We start from the raw sequence: 16,750 nt of genomic DNA on the forward strand, positions 1-16,750 counted from the left end.
TCTAATTCCTTAAATCTATTTGTCACTTCTACTGTATATTCATCAGGGGTATGATTTAGTTCATACCTGAGTGGCCTGGGGCTTTTCTCTACTTTCTTCAATTTAAGCCTAAATTTTGCAAGGAGAAGCTCATGATCTTATCTGATATATTTATATACAAAGTTGACTTTGTATATAAATATACAAATAGAATGAGACTATTGCCTTACACAATGTAAGCCGCCCTGAGTCTTCGGAGAAGGGCGGGATATAAATGTAAAAAAAAAAAATATGATCTGAGCCACAGTCAGCTCCTGGTCTTGTTTTTACTGACTGTATAGAGCTTCTCCATCTTTGGCTGCAGAGCACATAGTCAATCTAATTTCTGCGTTGACTGTCTGGTGTATAGAGCCGTCTCTTGGGTTGTTGGAAAAGAGTGTTTGCTATGACCATCATATTATCTTGACAGAATTCTATCAGCCTGTGCCCTGCTTCATTTTGTACTCCAAGGCCAAACTTACCTGTTATTCTGGTTATCTTTTGGCTTCCTACTTTAGCATTCCAATCCCCCATAATGATAAGGACATCATTTTTTGGTGTAAATTCTATAAGGTGGTATAGGGCTTCATAGAACCGGTCAATTTCATCCTCTTCAGCACCAGTGGTTGGGGCATAGACTTGGATTACTGTGATATTGAATGGTTTGCCTTGGATTTGAACTGAGATCATTCTGTCATTTTGGGGATTGTATCCCAGTATTGCTTTTTCTACTCTTTTATTGATTATGAAGGCTACTCCGTTTCTTCTGAGGGATTCTTGCCCGCAGTAGTATACCTGATGGTCATCTGAATTAAATTCACCCATTCCTGTCCATTTTAGTTCACTGATTCCTAAGATGTCGATGTTCAGTCTTGTCATCTCGTTTGTCCAGCTTACCTTGATTCATGGATCTTGCATGCCAGGTTCCTATGGAGAAAAAATCTTTACAGCATCAGACTTTCCTTTCACCACCAGATAACATCCACACCTGAGCGTCCTTTCGGCTTTGGCCCAGTCACTTCATTCTTTCTGGCGCGACTAGTGCTAGCCCTCCGCTCTTCCCCAGTGGCATATTGGACACCTTCCCACCTGAGGGGCTCATCTTCCGGCGTCATAACTTTTTTCCTTTTTGTACTGTCCATGGGGTTTTCATGGCAAAGATACTGGAGTGGGTTGCCATTTCCTTCTCCAGTGGATCACATTTTGTCAGAACTCTCTGCTATGACCTGTCCGTCTTGGGTGTCCCTGCACGGCATAGCTCATAGTTTCATTGAGCTGCGCAAGCCCCTTTACCACGACAAGGCAGTAATCCATGAAGAGGAACAAACCCTTATGTCGGTATTAAAAAATAAATCCTGGAAAATTGGTAAAGGGTGTGTGTGTGTGTGTGTTCAAAAAGAGGGCTGTCCAGTGAGGCTCATATCTAAACTCCAAACCAGACCATGGACAGCCTGAGTCAGAAGCACTTTGAAAACCAGGCAGATTTGTCAAAATGTTGCCAACTCGTCTTACTTTTTAATAGGCAGCAGGCAAGTTATCTTTTAATTCTAATTTTCTAAATACCAGAAAAATTCTGGGAAGTATTATTAAGCAGCTGATTAGTGAGGCATTTGGAAAAGAACCCCAGTTTGGCCAAAGGCCAGCATCAGGAATAAATAGTGCCAGCCGCTGAGGAGTGATCAATTGAGGTGAGTAGTGGGTAGCAAGTAGTAGCAAGGCAGTGGGGCCTTCAGCACAGCCATCAGCCAGGCCTGCTACAAAATGCATGGAAGAGGATGAGGCTATGCCAGCTGAACTCTACTCCCTTCCCTGGAGAGGAGGCCAGTTGAACCAACTTGGCCCAGGTGGTCCGTGCCAGGTTGGAAGCAAGGGTGGGGACTCTCTTCTACACCCTGTGCTGCTCTGCTGGAGTGCAGAGGTAGAAAGCCCTGGGTTTATCCCCTGGGTGGAGCATGGAGATAGCGAGGGCTGGGCATCCTTCCTACTTCAGGGATCTTGAAGACCTTTCCCCCCAAGCCTTGAGAAAGGACTACCAGGGTTTGCCCCTTGGGCAAGCGACTTTCTCAGTGGCTAAGGCTGCAGAAGAGGCCTCTGTGGCGATGCCACCTCTGCCCACCCAACCACCCAAAGCTGTGTCACAGGAGGGACACACCACACTGCACAAAGCTGCCCGAGTCAGGCGTGGAGAGGGACCCAGGCATTTGGGCATCCGCACACTCTCCTTCCCTTGCTGAGGAGGCTGCCGGGGAAACCGGCGTCTCTTTCCTGCCTCCTCCGCCCGGGGCAAAGCTGCGGGACGCCTCCGGGACAAAGTTCAGAGACGCCGCTATAAATAGCCCGTTCCTCCGCAGCTATTTTTAGCTCCCCGAGAGCTATAATTACCTTCCGCTGCTGCCCCGGCTGGCTGGCGCTACCGCCGGTCGCCCAGGGAGGGGCCGGGATCGGCGGCTGGCGACCCGCTGCGTCCAGCCGGGGCGAGGAGGGCCGAAGACCGCAGACAGGGTGTGGAGGGCACCGTCGGCGGGCAGCTGGTTAGGTGACCGCAGAGCGCCTGCGACCGGCGACGAGGAATTAGTTCCGGGGCTCTTTGGAGACGAGGGCTGGGAGCCTATGCGCTCCCTCTGTGCTTGCTCCGCTTGGCCCGAGGCTCTCCCCTGAATGAGAGGCAGCCTGGGAGGGAAGGAAACGAGGCAGCGTCGGGTGGTCGTTCTGCTCCCCTCCTCCCGGGCTTTGGCGAGGAAGTATAGAGCCTTGTGTGACCAGCGCTGAGCCGCCCCGGTGCGGAAGCCACTGAGGATTCTCACTGTGTATAAGGCCTTTCCTCCTCTTCCTCCCACACCCTGGACTGAGATGGCAAACAGGTGGATGCCACCCCACCTCTATGCACTCTATTCTTGCAGGATAGCCCTCAGTGCAGGCCAAGGTCATCCTGGGGACCCTCCTTCCCCAGGTGCAACCAAATGACTCTAGCCCATCCCTGGCTTTGACACCTCTCTCTCTCTCTCTCACACACACACACACACACACACACACACTCACACAGCCGGATTCCAAGAATTCTCTCCCCCCCCCCTTTCCCTCCCCCAGGGCTGGTATTCATGTCCTGTTTGTCTTGCCCTGAAGATGCGGACCCCTTCTTTTAGGACAGGAGGCCACTTTAGGCTCATTTGAGGGTCAAAGAGGGTCTGCTTTTCTTTTCCTGCTCCTCACCTGTATTCTGCTCTGTATTCTGCTGGCAGAGGCACTTTGTGGTGGGCAGGGTCTCTTCCCACCTCACATGAGCTGTTGTGAGCAGGGCTTCCCCAGGAACGGCACCTTGGAGGCCCTTCAGGGGAATTGAGGACCCCAGTGTGTGGATGGTAGACAGAACACCGGGCACCCCCCCCATTTGCTCTGACCCTTCTTAGCATTGCAGAGGCAGAACCCTCCCCTGGAGGAAGCTGTGCCCCCCACCCCAAAGAAGAGATTACAGAGAGTGCCTAAGGAGAGCTGCCTTCCCAAGCCTAGAAAAACCAGAGTTTCCAGCAAAAGTGAAGCTTTATTCTTTGAGTTATCAATTAACCTTTTTAAAACAGGAACCTCATAACATGTTCAGTACTAGCAAGAAAGTCAGTCCAGGGCACAAGGGAGAGGAACTGATTACAAAAGGGAGTGGCAGGAATCAGCAAGAAAAGATGACCAGATACAACCTCTTCTCCTACCCCCCACCCCGTTATAACCCTCCCTCTTTTTGGCAACAGGGAGAGTTTGGCAAAAAAAGAACAATGTTCAGCACGCTTTTTTGAAAAACTGAATCCATTTGTCATTTTGGTGAATTAAAAAACAATTGAAAGAGTTTGAGACAAGGAGAGAAATGCCCCCCTCCCGCCTCTCTGTGTGTGTAAAAGGTCTAGGTTCCCAGAGAGCAGAGGTGAGAAGCTTCAAGGGCTTAAGGGTGGAGGGGGGGGGCCTGCATATCCACAGAAGAGGCAGAGCTGAAAGCAGGGAAGACCCAGCCAAGTGGCTGGGGAAGCAAATGCAAAGGAGGGGGGGCGGATTGGGGGGGGAGGGGAAACGCCCAGTGCCGGATTTAGACATAAAACAAACAAGTTTAGGGCCTCACAAAATTTCAAAATTTTTGTTGTTGCTGTTTTTTAGATTTTGTGTGGCTTTTTGTGTGTGCTGTACTTTTAAAAATCCTGTGTAGCAAATTTTTATATATATTTTACAAAGACTTTAGGTGTTCTTAGCTTTACCAAGAAGAGACCGTCAGAGAGCAGATGTTCAGATGTTCCACCTCATTTTTGCGGTGGGGGAAGGGCTGCTTTGGCACTCACTCTGTGGGGGGTGGCATCGGGTGTGGCATAAGAGGTCCAACGGCTGAGCCTTCAGGAGAGCAAGGGGGCCCTAACCCTGCTGGTCGGGGGTCCCTGGAGATGCCCCACTCACTGCTTCTGAGCAAGGGGAAAGGAGCACCAAGCTGCTGGCAGTGCTGCAGCTTCTCTGGCTTTGCAGTGGGAGGAGCTGGGGGGGGGCTTGCTAATCCCATTCTACCCCACCCCCAGCTCCCCAGCCTCAAAAGCAAGGCCTCAAAAGCAAGCCCAGCCTTTCTTCCTAGCCTGGAGAACAGTTCTCAGTCCTTGGAGGGACGAGCTCATTCTGGACAGCAGATTCTCCCTTAAAGAAGTGGACACAACCCCCCCTCCCCTCACAGCACATCCAACCTGCTGGCATCCCCAGGACTCCCAAGGGAACTTCATCCTCCGTTCTGCTTTTTGGCCACTGGTTCCTCTCTCAGGGAGAGCCGGGATTGGTGCAACCAGCCAGGGCACAGCCCTCTCCAGCTTTGGCACGAATAGGATCTGGGGTGCTCAACGGGAGAGTCCCTGCCCCTTGGGGGACCTCCTCTTTCTTGAGCAAAGTGGCCTCTTGGCTGCTTAGGACAGAGGCCACCGGCTGTCACCCCGCCTGGCCTGGAGGAAGCACTGCCTGCAAATGTCTCTGGGGAGCCCAAGGGGCAGGGGAGCACTGTGGAGAGAGGGTGGTAGGAATCTCTAATGTGACAATCAGAGAGGTGGTGTGTATGATGGAGAGCATCCCGAAGGAGAAGACGATGTGAAAAAGAGAAGGCATTTCTGCTTGGGAAGCCCCCTCCTCCACAGTCTGGGATGGGCAGCTGCAGGAAGGGCCTCTGGCAGTGGTCATTGCCTGCCGGACTCAGTCCAGGTCTCCACCTGAGGGGCATCCTCAATGCTGGACAGACCAGATTCCTATGGGGTCCCCTCCCAGGACAGCCCCTCAACCCCGACCTTGCGCTCTCCTGACTCCGGGGCTCAGAATTCAGTCATCTGCCAACAGGACAAGCGGGCAGGGCGAGGCCTGCTTCTCCCCCACCCCCCTTGGCCTGGCTGGAGACCAGGGCGGGGGGGGAGGGTGCATCCGGCCCGGCGGTGGGTGGGCGGTGCGCCTGGCTATAGGAGGGTGCACGGCTTCTTGTCCTTGAAGGGGTTCTCCGAAGTGGGAACGCCAACAAGCAGGGGGTCGTTCCTGGCCTGCTGCTCACAGTAATTCATCAGCTCCAGGGAGGCTTTGGAGACCTGGGGAGGGAAGCAGCCACATCAGCCGAGGAAGCCAGCAGATGGCAAGCAGCCAGCTGGCCTCCGATGGCCGTTTGAAGCCCAGCTTGCTTGGCCGCAGCCAGTTTTAGCCCAAACCAAGGAAAAGGGAGAGACCATTAGTGAGCACTGTAGGGCTCAGGCAAGGGGAGAGGGGGGCTGAGCCCAGCTCTGTGAGAGAATCCAGATGTCAGCTGAACACCTCCCCCGACCAGGCAGAAGCCACCAGGTTCAAGGCTACCACTAATTCTCATTTCCAACCTGCAGCAGGATCCCAAAACACCCCCCCCCCAATTCTGGAAGGGGGACCTGACATTCTGATGGGGAGGGCGAGGGCTGACTCTCCTCTCTTGCACGGTTATCCCTAGTTTCCTTCTTGGCTTCCCTCCCTGTTCCTCAAGAGACCCTTCTCATCTCCAGAGAAGTGGGCCAGTACCAGACTCATTCCCCACCCCCAGGGGGCACACACAGCCCACAGATAATAATGGCAATGCTAAACACAGCTGCACTGAAATTCTTCCAAGAACCAGGCTCTGGGGAGGGTAATTACAAGAACTCTCCCTCCCTCGTCACTGTCTGGGGCCAGACTTGGGCTGGCTTTGCAGCAGCAGCAGGGAATTCATAGCCTCTGATCATGCACAGAGGCATTCTTGGGACGGGGAAAAACCGAGGCATGCAGGCCTCTGGGCTAAAAGTTGCTCTCCCTCTTCTGCGGGCGGGTGCATCATCCCTGCCTTGGTGCTCTCGGGGACTGCACTCTGCTTGCAGATCCTCCATTCCCAGGCTGCTCAGAGCACCAGAACCCCACAGCTCAACCTTGAGCCAGAGGTTGCCTTCTATCTGTTCCCCTCCCCAATTGCCAGGGCACTTGCCACTCCCCTTTGCCTGCTTCCTCACCCCCCCCCCCTCGGCTGCCTCCCCAGAGCCCACCTTGATCCTCTCCATTCCGGCCTCGATCCGCAGCTGCTCCACCAGCTTCCTGGCCTGGGCGATGTTGTTAGTGGCCGACATCATCTGCCATGGAGGGGGGGGGCATCCACCAGCACCTGGATGCGGGGAGAGAAACACCAGAGGTGACACTTGGCTCCTGATCCTGCCCTGTTCGTCTCCAGGGGTGGCACCGGGCAGAATTGCCCCCTCCGCTCTTTGGAGACAGGTGCCCCTGCACTATCAAGCTCAGGGTGGCAGCACTACAAGGTACCCTGGGGAGGGGGGTTGGCTGAAGGGGGGGAGCCACCTTACACCTTGACCTGCCTGTGTACCTGGGAAAAAGGCCCAAAGACCCCAGAGCAGCTTTTTAGGAGCTGTGCACACAATCCCCACACCCGGTGGGTGGCAGCCCAGGATCATCTCCGCTCCTTCTGCAGCTGCATGAGAGCAGCAGATCTTCACTACATGAAGATGAGGAACCTCCTCAGGCAAAGGCAATCTATCTTGAGAAACCAAATGGTAAATGGGATTGAGGGATATTCCGAGGCATCTGGCTGGCCCTTCGCTGCAAAGAGAAGCTGCAATTGTCTGCAGGATGAGGCCCCGCGAGGGAGAGCAAACTGGCTGCTCGGACGAAAAAGCCCTGAGGGGGCTGTTTCGGGGGTCCCACTTGACCTCAGAGTTCAAAAGAAACAAGCTGCACCCCAAGGCGGACGGACCAACTATGGCGCTCTGTCGGAGTTCCCGGCGGGGCCTCCCCGGCTGACACCTTCTTCTTTCAGGGGCGGCCCGCGCGAAGATCTCCCTCCCCTTCTGGACAGGGCTCCGAGGCGAAAAGGGGCTTCCAAAGCAAGGAAGGGAAGGCCCTGGCTAGCCCGGAGAGGGAGCCCTGTGGGGCGAAAGGCAGAGCAAGGCGGGACCCCCTGAGAAGCCCCCCTCCATCCACCCCTCCCAAGGACGCAGGGTTCGAGGGGCCGCCGCCGCCGCCGCCCTCCAGGCCCGGGTCCCACCACAGGAGCGTCCCTGCCTGGGCCACTGCCGGGGGCTCCCGCGGCTGCTTGCTTCCTTGCAAGGCCCGGGCCCGAAGGTCTTCCCCGTGGGAGGGCAGGAAGGCCGGACGCTTGTTAGCGGCTCCCGGGGCACCACCTGCAGCCCACCGGCCGGCCAATCGCCTACTAGCTGGCTGGGGAACCACGGCCGCCTTCCTCCTCCTCCCCAATAAAGCGGCCCCAGGTGCGGCCCCTCCCGCGGAACGCGTCGGCTGAGCTGGACGACGCCTGAGATGGCGAGTAAGAGGCCGCTGGCCGAGCGGGGCGGGCTCTCCCCGGCCGACCCCACGGGAGCTGGAGTCCGCTCCCCGCCTCCCTCCAGCAGGTTCTCTTTCTCGGCCTCCGCAGAGGCCTCGGCAGCAGCCCGCTTCTCCAAGGGCCGTTACCCGCCCACGCTTACCATGGTCACCGAGGCCGTCGGGGCGCTCAACGAGAGGAAAGGCTCTTCCACCGCCGCCATCAAGCGCTACATCCGCCACAACTACCCCGGCGTGGACCCCATCCGCCTCAAGTACTACCTGCGCAAGGCTTTGCTCAAGGGGCTGGAGAAGGGCTACCTGGTGCGCCCCCTCAACTCCTCCGCCCAGGGGGCCACCGGCAGATTCAAGGTGAGGGAGCCCCCACTTCGTGGTAGAAGGGTTCTGTTCGTGGAAGCGGCTTGCCGCCTACTGTACCCCTCCCCTTGTTCAGCCTTGGGCTACTGTGTCACCCCCTGAAACCTATAAGGAGAGTTGGGGGCAGGCTTATTGTTCTCTAGGGTTCCTGATGGCCACAGCCCCCTGGACCAAAGGGGGCAAGAGGCTTTTCTGCCCAAGCCCCATGTGGCTCTGAGTCCGAGCTTTTCTTGTAGCCCTCATCCTCTGTACCTGGATGCCCACCCACCCATTTGGCTTCCTGGGGGGACCCTAAAGGGAGCCTTCTCCCACCTGCTTCCTGCTTGGCTAATGAGCAGCCGGAAATGCCAGCCTTGCCAGGCTCTTGCCTGGACTGTCCATGTGCCACGGCTGAGGGCATTTTGGTCCTGTGGGAGATGCCAGCCTCTCCTGCTTGGATCTGGCAGAGTCTGGCCTTTGGAGGCCCCTTGAGTGCCCCACTTGGCATTCTCCCTCTTGCCCTGATTTTGCAGTTGGCAGCTCTAAAGCCCAAGAAGGAAAAGACGAAGAGGGCCCAGCCTGCCCAGGGGGCAGGCCCAACCCCAAAACCAGAGAAGAAGGTGGAGGGCAAGGCGAGGACCGGGAACCCCAAAGGCAAAGGTAAAGGCTCCCCCTTTTCATGCACCAGGTGTCTCGGGAGACGAGGATGGGAAAGGTGAGGGTCTCATGGCATCACTGCCAGAAGCTGCACTGATGGGTCTGGCAAGAGGGCAGCCAAGGGCCTCGGGGGCCCGTTCTTCACGTTGTGAGGTCCCAGCTGCAGCTTCTGCCTTGAAGGGAGGTCAGCCCAGTGGAGAAGGCACTCATTCTGGTTCTCCCAGCAGATGCTGAGGGCAAGGAGAAAACCACCAAGAAAGCCAAGGCTGAATCCAACCTGGTAGGTCCTGGGGGGGGGCTCTTTATGTAGGCCGCCTCAAGCAGTGGGGGGAGCTCCACCCTTCCCTCATCTCCCAAGTCCTTGGGAAGGAGGTTTGCCTCTGGGCGGGAGCGAGTGACTCCCCCAAAGTCCAAGGTTGCAGCCCCCTCCCAGCTGTTCCAGTGGCCCTTTCTGGGGCTCTGCCCCCTGGCCAAAACTGACTCGGAGTAGCGTGTCCCTTGCCCATTACAAAAGCCCCAGATCACGACGGAGCCAAGATGCTTCCCTCGGGAGGGGGGAGAGGCTGTATCTGTCCCCAGTGAGCCAAGAGAATCGGGGATGCCCCCCCCCGACTAGTACAAGGCCAAGCGCATCCGTCTCTCTGCAGGTCCTGGCTGCAGACCCTGTGAAACGGAAGCCAAAGGAGAAAACGGCAGCCAAAGGAAAGGCTCCCAAGAAGACGACGCCCCCCATGACCCTCCAAGTCAAACTGGCAAAGGCCCCCTCCAAGGCGCCCCCCAAGGGAGAAGCCAAGACAGCCACCAAGGGCAAAGCTCGCCCCAAGACAGGAGCAGAAGATGAGGCTGAGCCCCCCGTGGGTGAGCGAGTCAAGGTGGCAAAGGGGAGCCAAGCCAAGAGCCAGACCGGGGGGGCCAAGGCCAGAGCCCCCAAGGCCGGTGCACCCAAGGTTGGAAAGAAGGCAGTGGCCAAAAGCAAGGAGAAGGAAGCCGTGGGGGGAGCGGGCCCAGAGAACGCCTGAGGTCCACGGTGGCCGTTGTCAGCCTGCAGTGCGACACAGCAGGGAACCCCAGCAGCTCCCCCCTCCCGCAATGGCTGGCAGCCCCTGTCATGGAAGGAGGCCGGTGAGGGGCCCCCAGGTGGAAGGCTGGGCAGTTTTAATAGCATTTTAAGCAATCGGAGATGTTTTTCAATAAAGGTGTAATATTCGGCAAGAAGCAAACACATGGGCTATTCCTGATTCTTGGCTGCAATAGAGAGAAGCTGGGCTGAAGGAGATTCGGCATTCCCAGCTCCTGACTAGAGGGAGGAGGAACACACACACACCCCAGCTCAGCAGGTAACCTTATACCTGCTTAGCACAGGTGGGCCATGCTCGCCACTAACGTCCAGCTGCTTGTTTTAGGAGCTGCCTTGCTTCTAAAGGCATTTTTGAGCAATGCTTTTGTTTGCAAGCTTCATTGTCTTAAATTATACTTTAGCGCAACCTTTTCACTAACAGAATTCTGTGAACATAACTTTAGTTCCAAGGATGTTCTTGAAAACTTTGACTCTCGAGAGTCTGCATCCAGTTTTGGTCACCACAATATGAAAAAGATGTTGAGGCTTTGGAAAGAGCACCGAGAAGAGCAGCAAAGATGATTAAGGGACCAGAGGCTAAAATGATGAACAGTTGTAGGAATCTGGAATGGCTAGTCTAGAGAAAAGGATTAGGGGAGACATGATAGCAGCCTTCCAATATTTGAGGGGCTGCCCTCAGAAGAGGAGGGAGTCAAAGTATCTGAAGGTAGGACAAGCAAATATACTGTTTCCCACAGAAAAGAAACCCTGGGAGCCACAAACCCTGGTAGGCATGGCTGGGGTGTGTGTGTCATGTGACTGGGTGGGCGTGAGTGACATTGAGTTGGTCATGCCCACCCAGGTTTTGTGGCTTCCGGTGTTTTGTTTTCTGTGGGAAATGGGTCCAAATGGCTCTTTGAGTGTTTAAGGTTGCAGACCAGAGATGGAGAAGTGGTAGTGGAAATTTTGAGTAGTTCGGAGAACTGGTAGTAAAAATTCTGACTGGCCCCACCCCCATCTATTCTCTGCCTCCTGAGTCCCAGCTGATTGGGAGGAAATGGGGATTTTGCAGTAACTTTCCTTTGGAGTGGGGAGGGAATGGAGATTTTACAGTATCCTTCCCCTGCCGCGCCCACCAAGCCACACCCACAGAACTGGCAGTAAAAAAATTTGAAACCCACCACTATTGCAGACCCCTGGTCTAGGCTCTCCAGCTTGAGCAGGGGTTGGACTAGAAAACCTCCAAGGTCCCTTCCAACTCTTGTTATTTTTAGTCATAAATTTAAGCTCACATTTTCTTCAGAAAGTGTAAATTTAGTTTTCAGTGTTGTGAAATAAAGCCATCCTTTCCCAAAGGTTTCTACAAAGGCTTTTGCAATTGAGTGACTGTGCTGCTCAGATTTGGGGGACAGGTGCCCTTTGGGAGCCCCAGCTGGAGAATGGGGCACCCTTCACTCTGCAGCCTTGGGTCTGGATGGATCGCTTGGCTTTGTCCAGAGTCACGCTGAGCAGAGATCTGGGACAGCTTCTAGATCCTCTCATGGTCACAGGATCTGGTTGGGGCTGTGCTTGAAGCAGCCAAGCCCCACAGAAGGTGCCCCCTCACAACTCCCCTCCTGAGTGGGTAGGAGGCACCTGGAATTATTGGCAGCTGGGAAAGGCATCACTTGGTATGGCAGAAAGGCTGGAATATCCAGGAGGGCTGAAAAAAAATGGAAGGAATTTGGAACTTAAACTCGGTTTTTTTGGGGGGGCGGGCACTGGCAGCCCTTGAATTACTTAAAATAGTGTCTCCTCTGCAGACCCAATGTGCCAAGGCCACCAACACCTCTACCACAGTGTCTCCTCCTTCTCTGCTCACTCCACCCACCCCAGTTCCTTCCTATCACACAATGCTGTGAACGGGTTAAAGTCCCTCCCCAGGGCCCAATGAAGACTAGAGGAGACCCATAACCCTGGATATCTTCAGATGCAGTCCAGGATGGCCCTGACATCTTTTGAAGCAGCCTGGCACCCCTGGCTAAGGTTCAGCTTGTGATTCGCCCACCCCCACCCCCAATTGCCTTATACACTGTAAGCCGCCCTGAGTCTTCGGAGAAGGGCGGGATATAAATGTAAACAACAAAAAAAAAATCCTCTCCACCCCTTGCTCTAACTTGGCCAGCTCCTCCTGAGCCGTCACGCTGCCCCTCCATCTTTGCCTTGGCGGCAGATCTGGCACTCCTTCGGCCTGATATGATACAACAGAGGCCGTAAACGGAAGAGCAGCTCCCGGGAGCTCCTTGCCAAAGTCCGAGAGGCTCCTCAAATCTCTCACCCGGGAGTCAGAGCCAGACGGGTTCAGCAGCTGGGGAAGAGGAGGCCGGGCAGGCAGGCGGGCGGGCGGCTGCTCCTTGGAATCCCCGGAGCTCCGGACTCCCTCCCAAGCCCTCCTGGGAAACTCTGCAACAGCCACCGGCGCTGCTTTCTCGTAACCCGGCCGACGCCAGCGAGCATTTCAAGCGGCTGCACGCACCGGGCCGGCTTCCAACCTGGCCCCTGGGCACGTGCGCGCCTGGCAAGGTCTTTGCGCAGACGGGGAGAGACGCAGCGCCGGCAGCTGCTCCCATCGCCGAGCCTTTCCCACGGCCACAGCGCCGGCAGCCGCTCCAGAGGCGCGCGGGCAGACCGTGGGCCCCGGTGCCCCTCCCCCAGCAGCTCCCACCGGGCATTATGGCTGGCCGCCCGGCCCGCCCAGCCCCTCCCGCGTGCCCAGAGGCAGCTGGGCAGTTCTTGCAGCCTCTGTCTGCGCACACCCGGCCTTGCAAAAACTCCGGGGGCCAGTCGGATAGTCAGCCCTGTTGCGGTGTCCAGGCGCTGCTGCTGCTGCGTCCTTCCTTAATCGCTTCCAAAGGAGGCGTCCCAGCGACCAACAGGGCCAGGTCAGCCACGGGGGGGGGGGAGGGGGGGGAGATTCCCTAGAATCTAGCAAAGCTGGCTGAGGAACTCTGGGAGTTGAAGTCCACAAGTCTTAAAGTTGCCAAGGTTGGAGACCCCTGCCCTAGACAGTGACCCTCCAGATCACAGCAGGATCTAACTTCACCTTCCCCGCCAAACAGCAGCATATTTTGCTGCCAAGGAACAATCAAGTCAAAACTTGAGGATTAAACCCAGCTACCGTGGTGCCAGCTAATTTAATACCTAAATGAATCTATTTTTTAACAGCTGTTGGAAGACTTATCACCGACTGTTGCTGTCTGAAAACATAAAAGAAACCCACCAAGAGAAGCGGCATTTTCTCACGAGGGGGCAGGGCTGCTTTCCTTCCAGGCTAATTGCAGCCTTGGTGCGAAATTGCTGAACTGGGCGCCAGGAGCTGGCAGAGGCAGAAACGGGGGTGCCTTGTCAGCTATTCTTTCTCAGGGTGGCCCCCACCCCAGAGAGACTTCCTCAGCAGCAGGCTGAGGGCCAACCAGTTCACACCTTTGGCTGCTGGAGGGAAGCCCCCTTGCCTGGCTCTGTGGGGTGGGCTTCATAAGGGAGTGGCTGCTCCTCCTCCAGAAAGACTTGGCAGTTGAAGCCAGGGGTCCCTCCTGTTGCAAAGGGGGGCTGGCTGCCAGAGGGGGGTTGAGGGGGCTTCCCTTGAATGCCACTTTCCATGAGAGGAGCCCCCACCCCACCAACTGCCTCCCAAGGGCCGGCTCTCAATCCTCAAGGCATGGTAATCAGTCTGCCGAGGCCTGAAGGGTCCCTACCATCCGAGGGTCCCTTGGCCAGTTGCTTTGCTGAGGAAGGGGCTCCCAAGAGGGGAGCACAGCCTCCTCTGTTTCTGTCCCAACCCAGGAAGGCTGCAGGCTGTGGAGCTGGGCCTCTGATGAACCAGCTGCTTCATGCCGTGGCACCCACCTGCATCAGTGGGGAGGGGGACTTTGCTTCCAAGCAGACCCCCGGGGAAGCCCAAGAATAACAGAATAATAGAAGGGACCTTGAAGGTCTTCTAGGCCTCCTCCAAGGACTAGGAAGAAGGGAGCAAGCTTTGCACCCAGACCCCACTTGGGACTTTTAAAGAGAAATGATTTTTAGCTGCCAAGTTGCTTCTCTCCCTCTCCCCCAAGCTGCCCAACAGATTGTGCCAATCATCACTATCGCTTCTTGAGCAGCTTCTGATCTCTATCCCGAGCCCCAATCCAGACTCCACCCAGCTGCTGCTGTTGGCACCCCCTTCCTTGAGCCCTGGTAATGCTGCGGGTTGCAGCTGCCCAGCTGGGTCAGATAGCAACTTCCCAGGAATGAGGTGGGCACTCGTGGCAGCAGAAAGCAGCAGGGATCCTATCTGTACCATCAGGATCAGCTGGGAGCCCTGGGGGTGCCCTAGGTAAGCAGAGATAGCACAGGCAGGCATGCCAGCCTCCTGGATGTTCTCACAGCTGATTGTGCCCTGCAGGCCGGGGGGGGGGGGCACAGCCAGAGGAAGAGAAAGCTGAGCAGGGCAGCCTCCTGCTTTGGCACCACAGCAGCCAACCCCCCCCCCCATGAGGCCTGAAGCCAATTTCACGGATTCCTCCATTGGCTGAGAGGGAGGCCGAGGGCATGGGCACAGCCTGAGGGAGTCAGGAGCTGACTTTGCTGCTCTCCAAGAGACCCAGATGAGCAGGTGGATGGAGGACGCTCCAGGGAAGCCAGCTGCAGACAGCCGCTTTGGATCCTGACTGTGTCCAGAGAGCTGCACAGATTCCAGGGTTGGAAGTGACCAGCAGCCGAGCTCAACTCCAGAGCCCACAATGGCTCAGGAGGGCTCCTGGCCTGCCTGCCAGGTGCCAATGCTTGGGACTTTCGGTCATCTTCAAGATGCCAGGTGGTGCCCATAAAGGAGGGGCATTCCCCGCTTGAATATCCCCTCTCTGAGGAGGCCCACCTGCTAGATCCCGATTATCTTCCTTTTTCCCCAGGCACTTCTCTGCTTTCATGCCCCAATTCAGTTCATGCGTCTCCTTGATGCTGCAGGGCAGGCTCTCTGCCTTTTCCCATGCCATTTAGTTGCTGGCATTTTCACCCAAAGAGTGAAAGAGCCACACGGTGCTGCACACCAGAGAGTGGGAATGCTTGCCTGCCATGTCTCTCTGGGCAAGAAAGCTCCCTGCCTCTCCTGGTGTCCTCCCTGTGCACGGCTGGTCTCATCTGCCCGTCCTCCCCACCCCCCCGCAGAGGAAGGCTGGTGTGTGAGGCTGAGCTGCCAGCTTTGTCATGGAACTAGGGCATATGGTGTGCCACCCGGGCATGTCTTCGCCTTCCCTGGGGAGCTTCTCCCAGGTGCCTGGGCAGCCCTGTGCAAGCAGCCTCATGTGGCCCCAAAGGTAGCACCTCCCAAGGGCGCCAAGGCTGACCCCTTGGCCCTGATCCCCTCACCCGGCCCTGTCAGCTGAATAAACACATTTGGCTTATCAAGACAAATCCAGATTCTGTCTTTTATTTTTCACTGAGTCACACCTGAGCACCTGCATAACATCAGCTTCCCCAAACCCTCGCAGACCAAGGAGAGACCAGGGAGGCAGCCAGGTTCAAGGAGAGGACTGGCCACAGCATCTCTGGCTGATCAGTCTTGTGGCAAAAGGTCCTGCATTCAAATGCAGCTTTGCTGGGCAAAGGATCCGACATGTCCAGGGGAAGGGAGGCTTCCTACCCCTTGGCCTTCCCTCCCCCCCAAGGCAACCAGAAACCGCCCTTTGCCAGAATCAGTTGGTATGGGGGTGGGGGGCAGCTGGCTCAGACAGCTAGGGTGGGGCAAAGGGCTGTCTTCCCTGCTCCGCCCCCTGACCTGGAAAGCCCAGGTGCCTCAGCCATCCTCCCCAACCCCCACCTGATCAGTAGCCTCTCCGGGAGAAGAACACTTGGGGATCTCCGCCCCCATCTTCTCAAACCTGAGTTGCTGCCAGCAGAAGCAGCCTTGCTCCAGGCACAGATGGGGGGGTGTTTTAGCAAGGGGGGGTTATTGTGAGGAGAGAGGGCCCTGGAAGAGAGGCCAGCCTTCCACATGGCTGGCTGTAGTGGTGCCAGTGGCTGCTTTCCCAGAAACAGCAGCCCTGCCTGGAGGACGCCTGGCCCAGCTCCCGGGTATGAGAGAGCCAGGCTGCCTCCCTTCCAGGGAAGAGAACTTCTGCCTGCATGGGGTGGGAGGAAAGGGGGGGGCATGAAGTTTCCAGTGACTGCCCAGCTGCTGTCATGCTGGAGGGCTATCCTGGCAGCCCATTGGGGGGGGCTCTGTCCACTGAGAGGGAGAGGGCCCTTCAGTGGAAACACAGCTGAGTCCAGAAGGGGGTACCCTCCCACTCCATGCCTCCCCAGCCAGACACAACACAAATTGGCAATGCTTTATCAAATCCTGTTCCTGTCAAGAGTGGCGTTCCTCAAGGCAGCGTCCTTGGACCAACACTCTTTATACTATACATTAATGATCTCTGTGACCACATCTCAAGTAATTGTGTTCTCTTTGCTGATGATGTTAAGCTATTTAGCACCACAGACAATACTTCTATCATTCAAAACGACCTTGATCATCTATCCGCTTGGTCTAAACTTTGGCAGCTCCACATTTCAACCAGCAAATGCTCAGTCTTACATATAGGAAAAAAGAACCCAAAAACTAAATACATACTAGATGGACATTACCTTACAGACGACCCCCATCCCGTTAAAGACCTCGGAGTTTTCATGTCAAATGATCTAAGTGCCAAAGCCCACTGCAACTACATAGCAAATAAAGCTCTAAGAGTTGTAAACCTAATTTTGCGTAGCTTCTTTTCCAAAAACACCACACTACTAACCAGAGCATATAAAACATTTGCTAGACCAATTCTAGAATACAGCTCGCCTGTC

General features: G+C 55.9%; 2 protein-coding genes across 7 annotated transcripts in view; one reads left to right on the forward strand and one right to left on the reverse strand.

The window, feature by feature from the left end:
- Window positions 1-3,558: 3,558 nt before the first annotated feature.
- Window positions 3,559-16,750, reverse strand: part of GNG7 (G protein subunit gamma 7) — a 54,988-nt gene continuing 41,796 nt past the window's right edge. For all 6 annotated transcript variants that reach the window (XM_058163746.1, XM_058163749.1, XM_058163747.1 and 3 more), the window contains 2 exons: window positions 6,543-6,658; window positions 3,559-5,594 (listed from right to left, as the gene is read on the reverse strand). In XM_058163746.1, coding sequence (XP_058019729.1) covers window positions 5,469-5,594; window positions 6,543-6,626 — 210 coding nt within the window. In that variant the 5' untranslated portion in view covers window positions 6,627-6,658 and the 3' untranslated portion in view covers window positions 3,559-5,468. The remainder of the gene's footprint in view (window positions 5,595-6,542; window positions 6,659-16,750) is intronic.
- Window positions 7,729-10,011, forward strand: LOC131188460 (protein B4). The gene is made up of 4 exons (XM_058163742.1): window positions 7,729-8,199; window positions 8,718-8,844; window positions 9,069-9,121; window positions 9,489-10,011. The coding sequence occupies exons 1-4, from the start codon at window positions 7,825-7,827 to the stop codon at window positions 9,858-9,860; spliced, it is 927 nt and encodes a 308-aa protein (XP_058019725.1). The 5' UTR covers window positions 7,729-7,824; the 3' UTR covers window positions 9,861-10,011.

Source organism: Ahaetulla prasina, chromosome 1, assembly GCF_028640845.1.
Source record: "Ahaetulla prasina isolate Xishuangbanna chromosome 1, ASM2864084v1, whole genome shotgun sequence".
Taxonomy (NCBI): domain Eukaryota; kingdom Metazoa; phylum Chordata; class Lepidosauria; order Squamata; family Colubridae; genus Ahaetulla; species Ahaetulla prasina.

Coding starts and splice junctions, on each gene's coding strand:
- LOC131188460 (XM_058163742.1), top strand. CDS start 7,825: ATGGCGAGTAAGAGGCCGCTGGCCGAGCGGGGCGGGCTCTCCCCGGCC. Junction 8,845..9,068: donor CGGGAACCCCAAAGGCAAAG/GTAAAGGCTCCC, acceptor TTCTCCCAGCAG/ATGCTGAGGGCAAGGAGAAA. Junction 9,122..9,488: donor CCAAGGCTGAATCCAACCTG/GTAGGTCCTGGG, acceptor GTCTCTCTGCAG/GTCCTGGCTGCAGACCCTGT.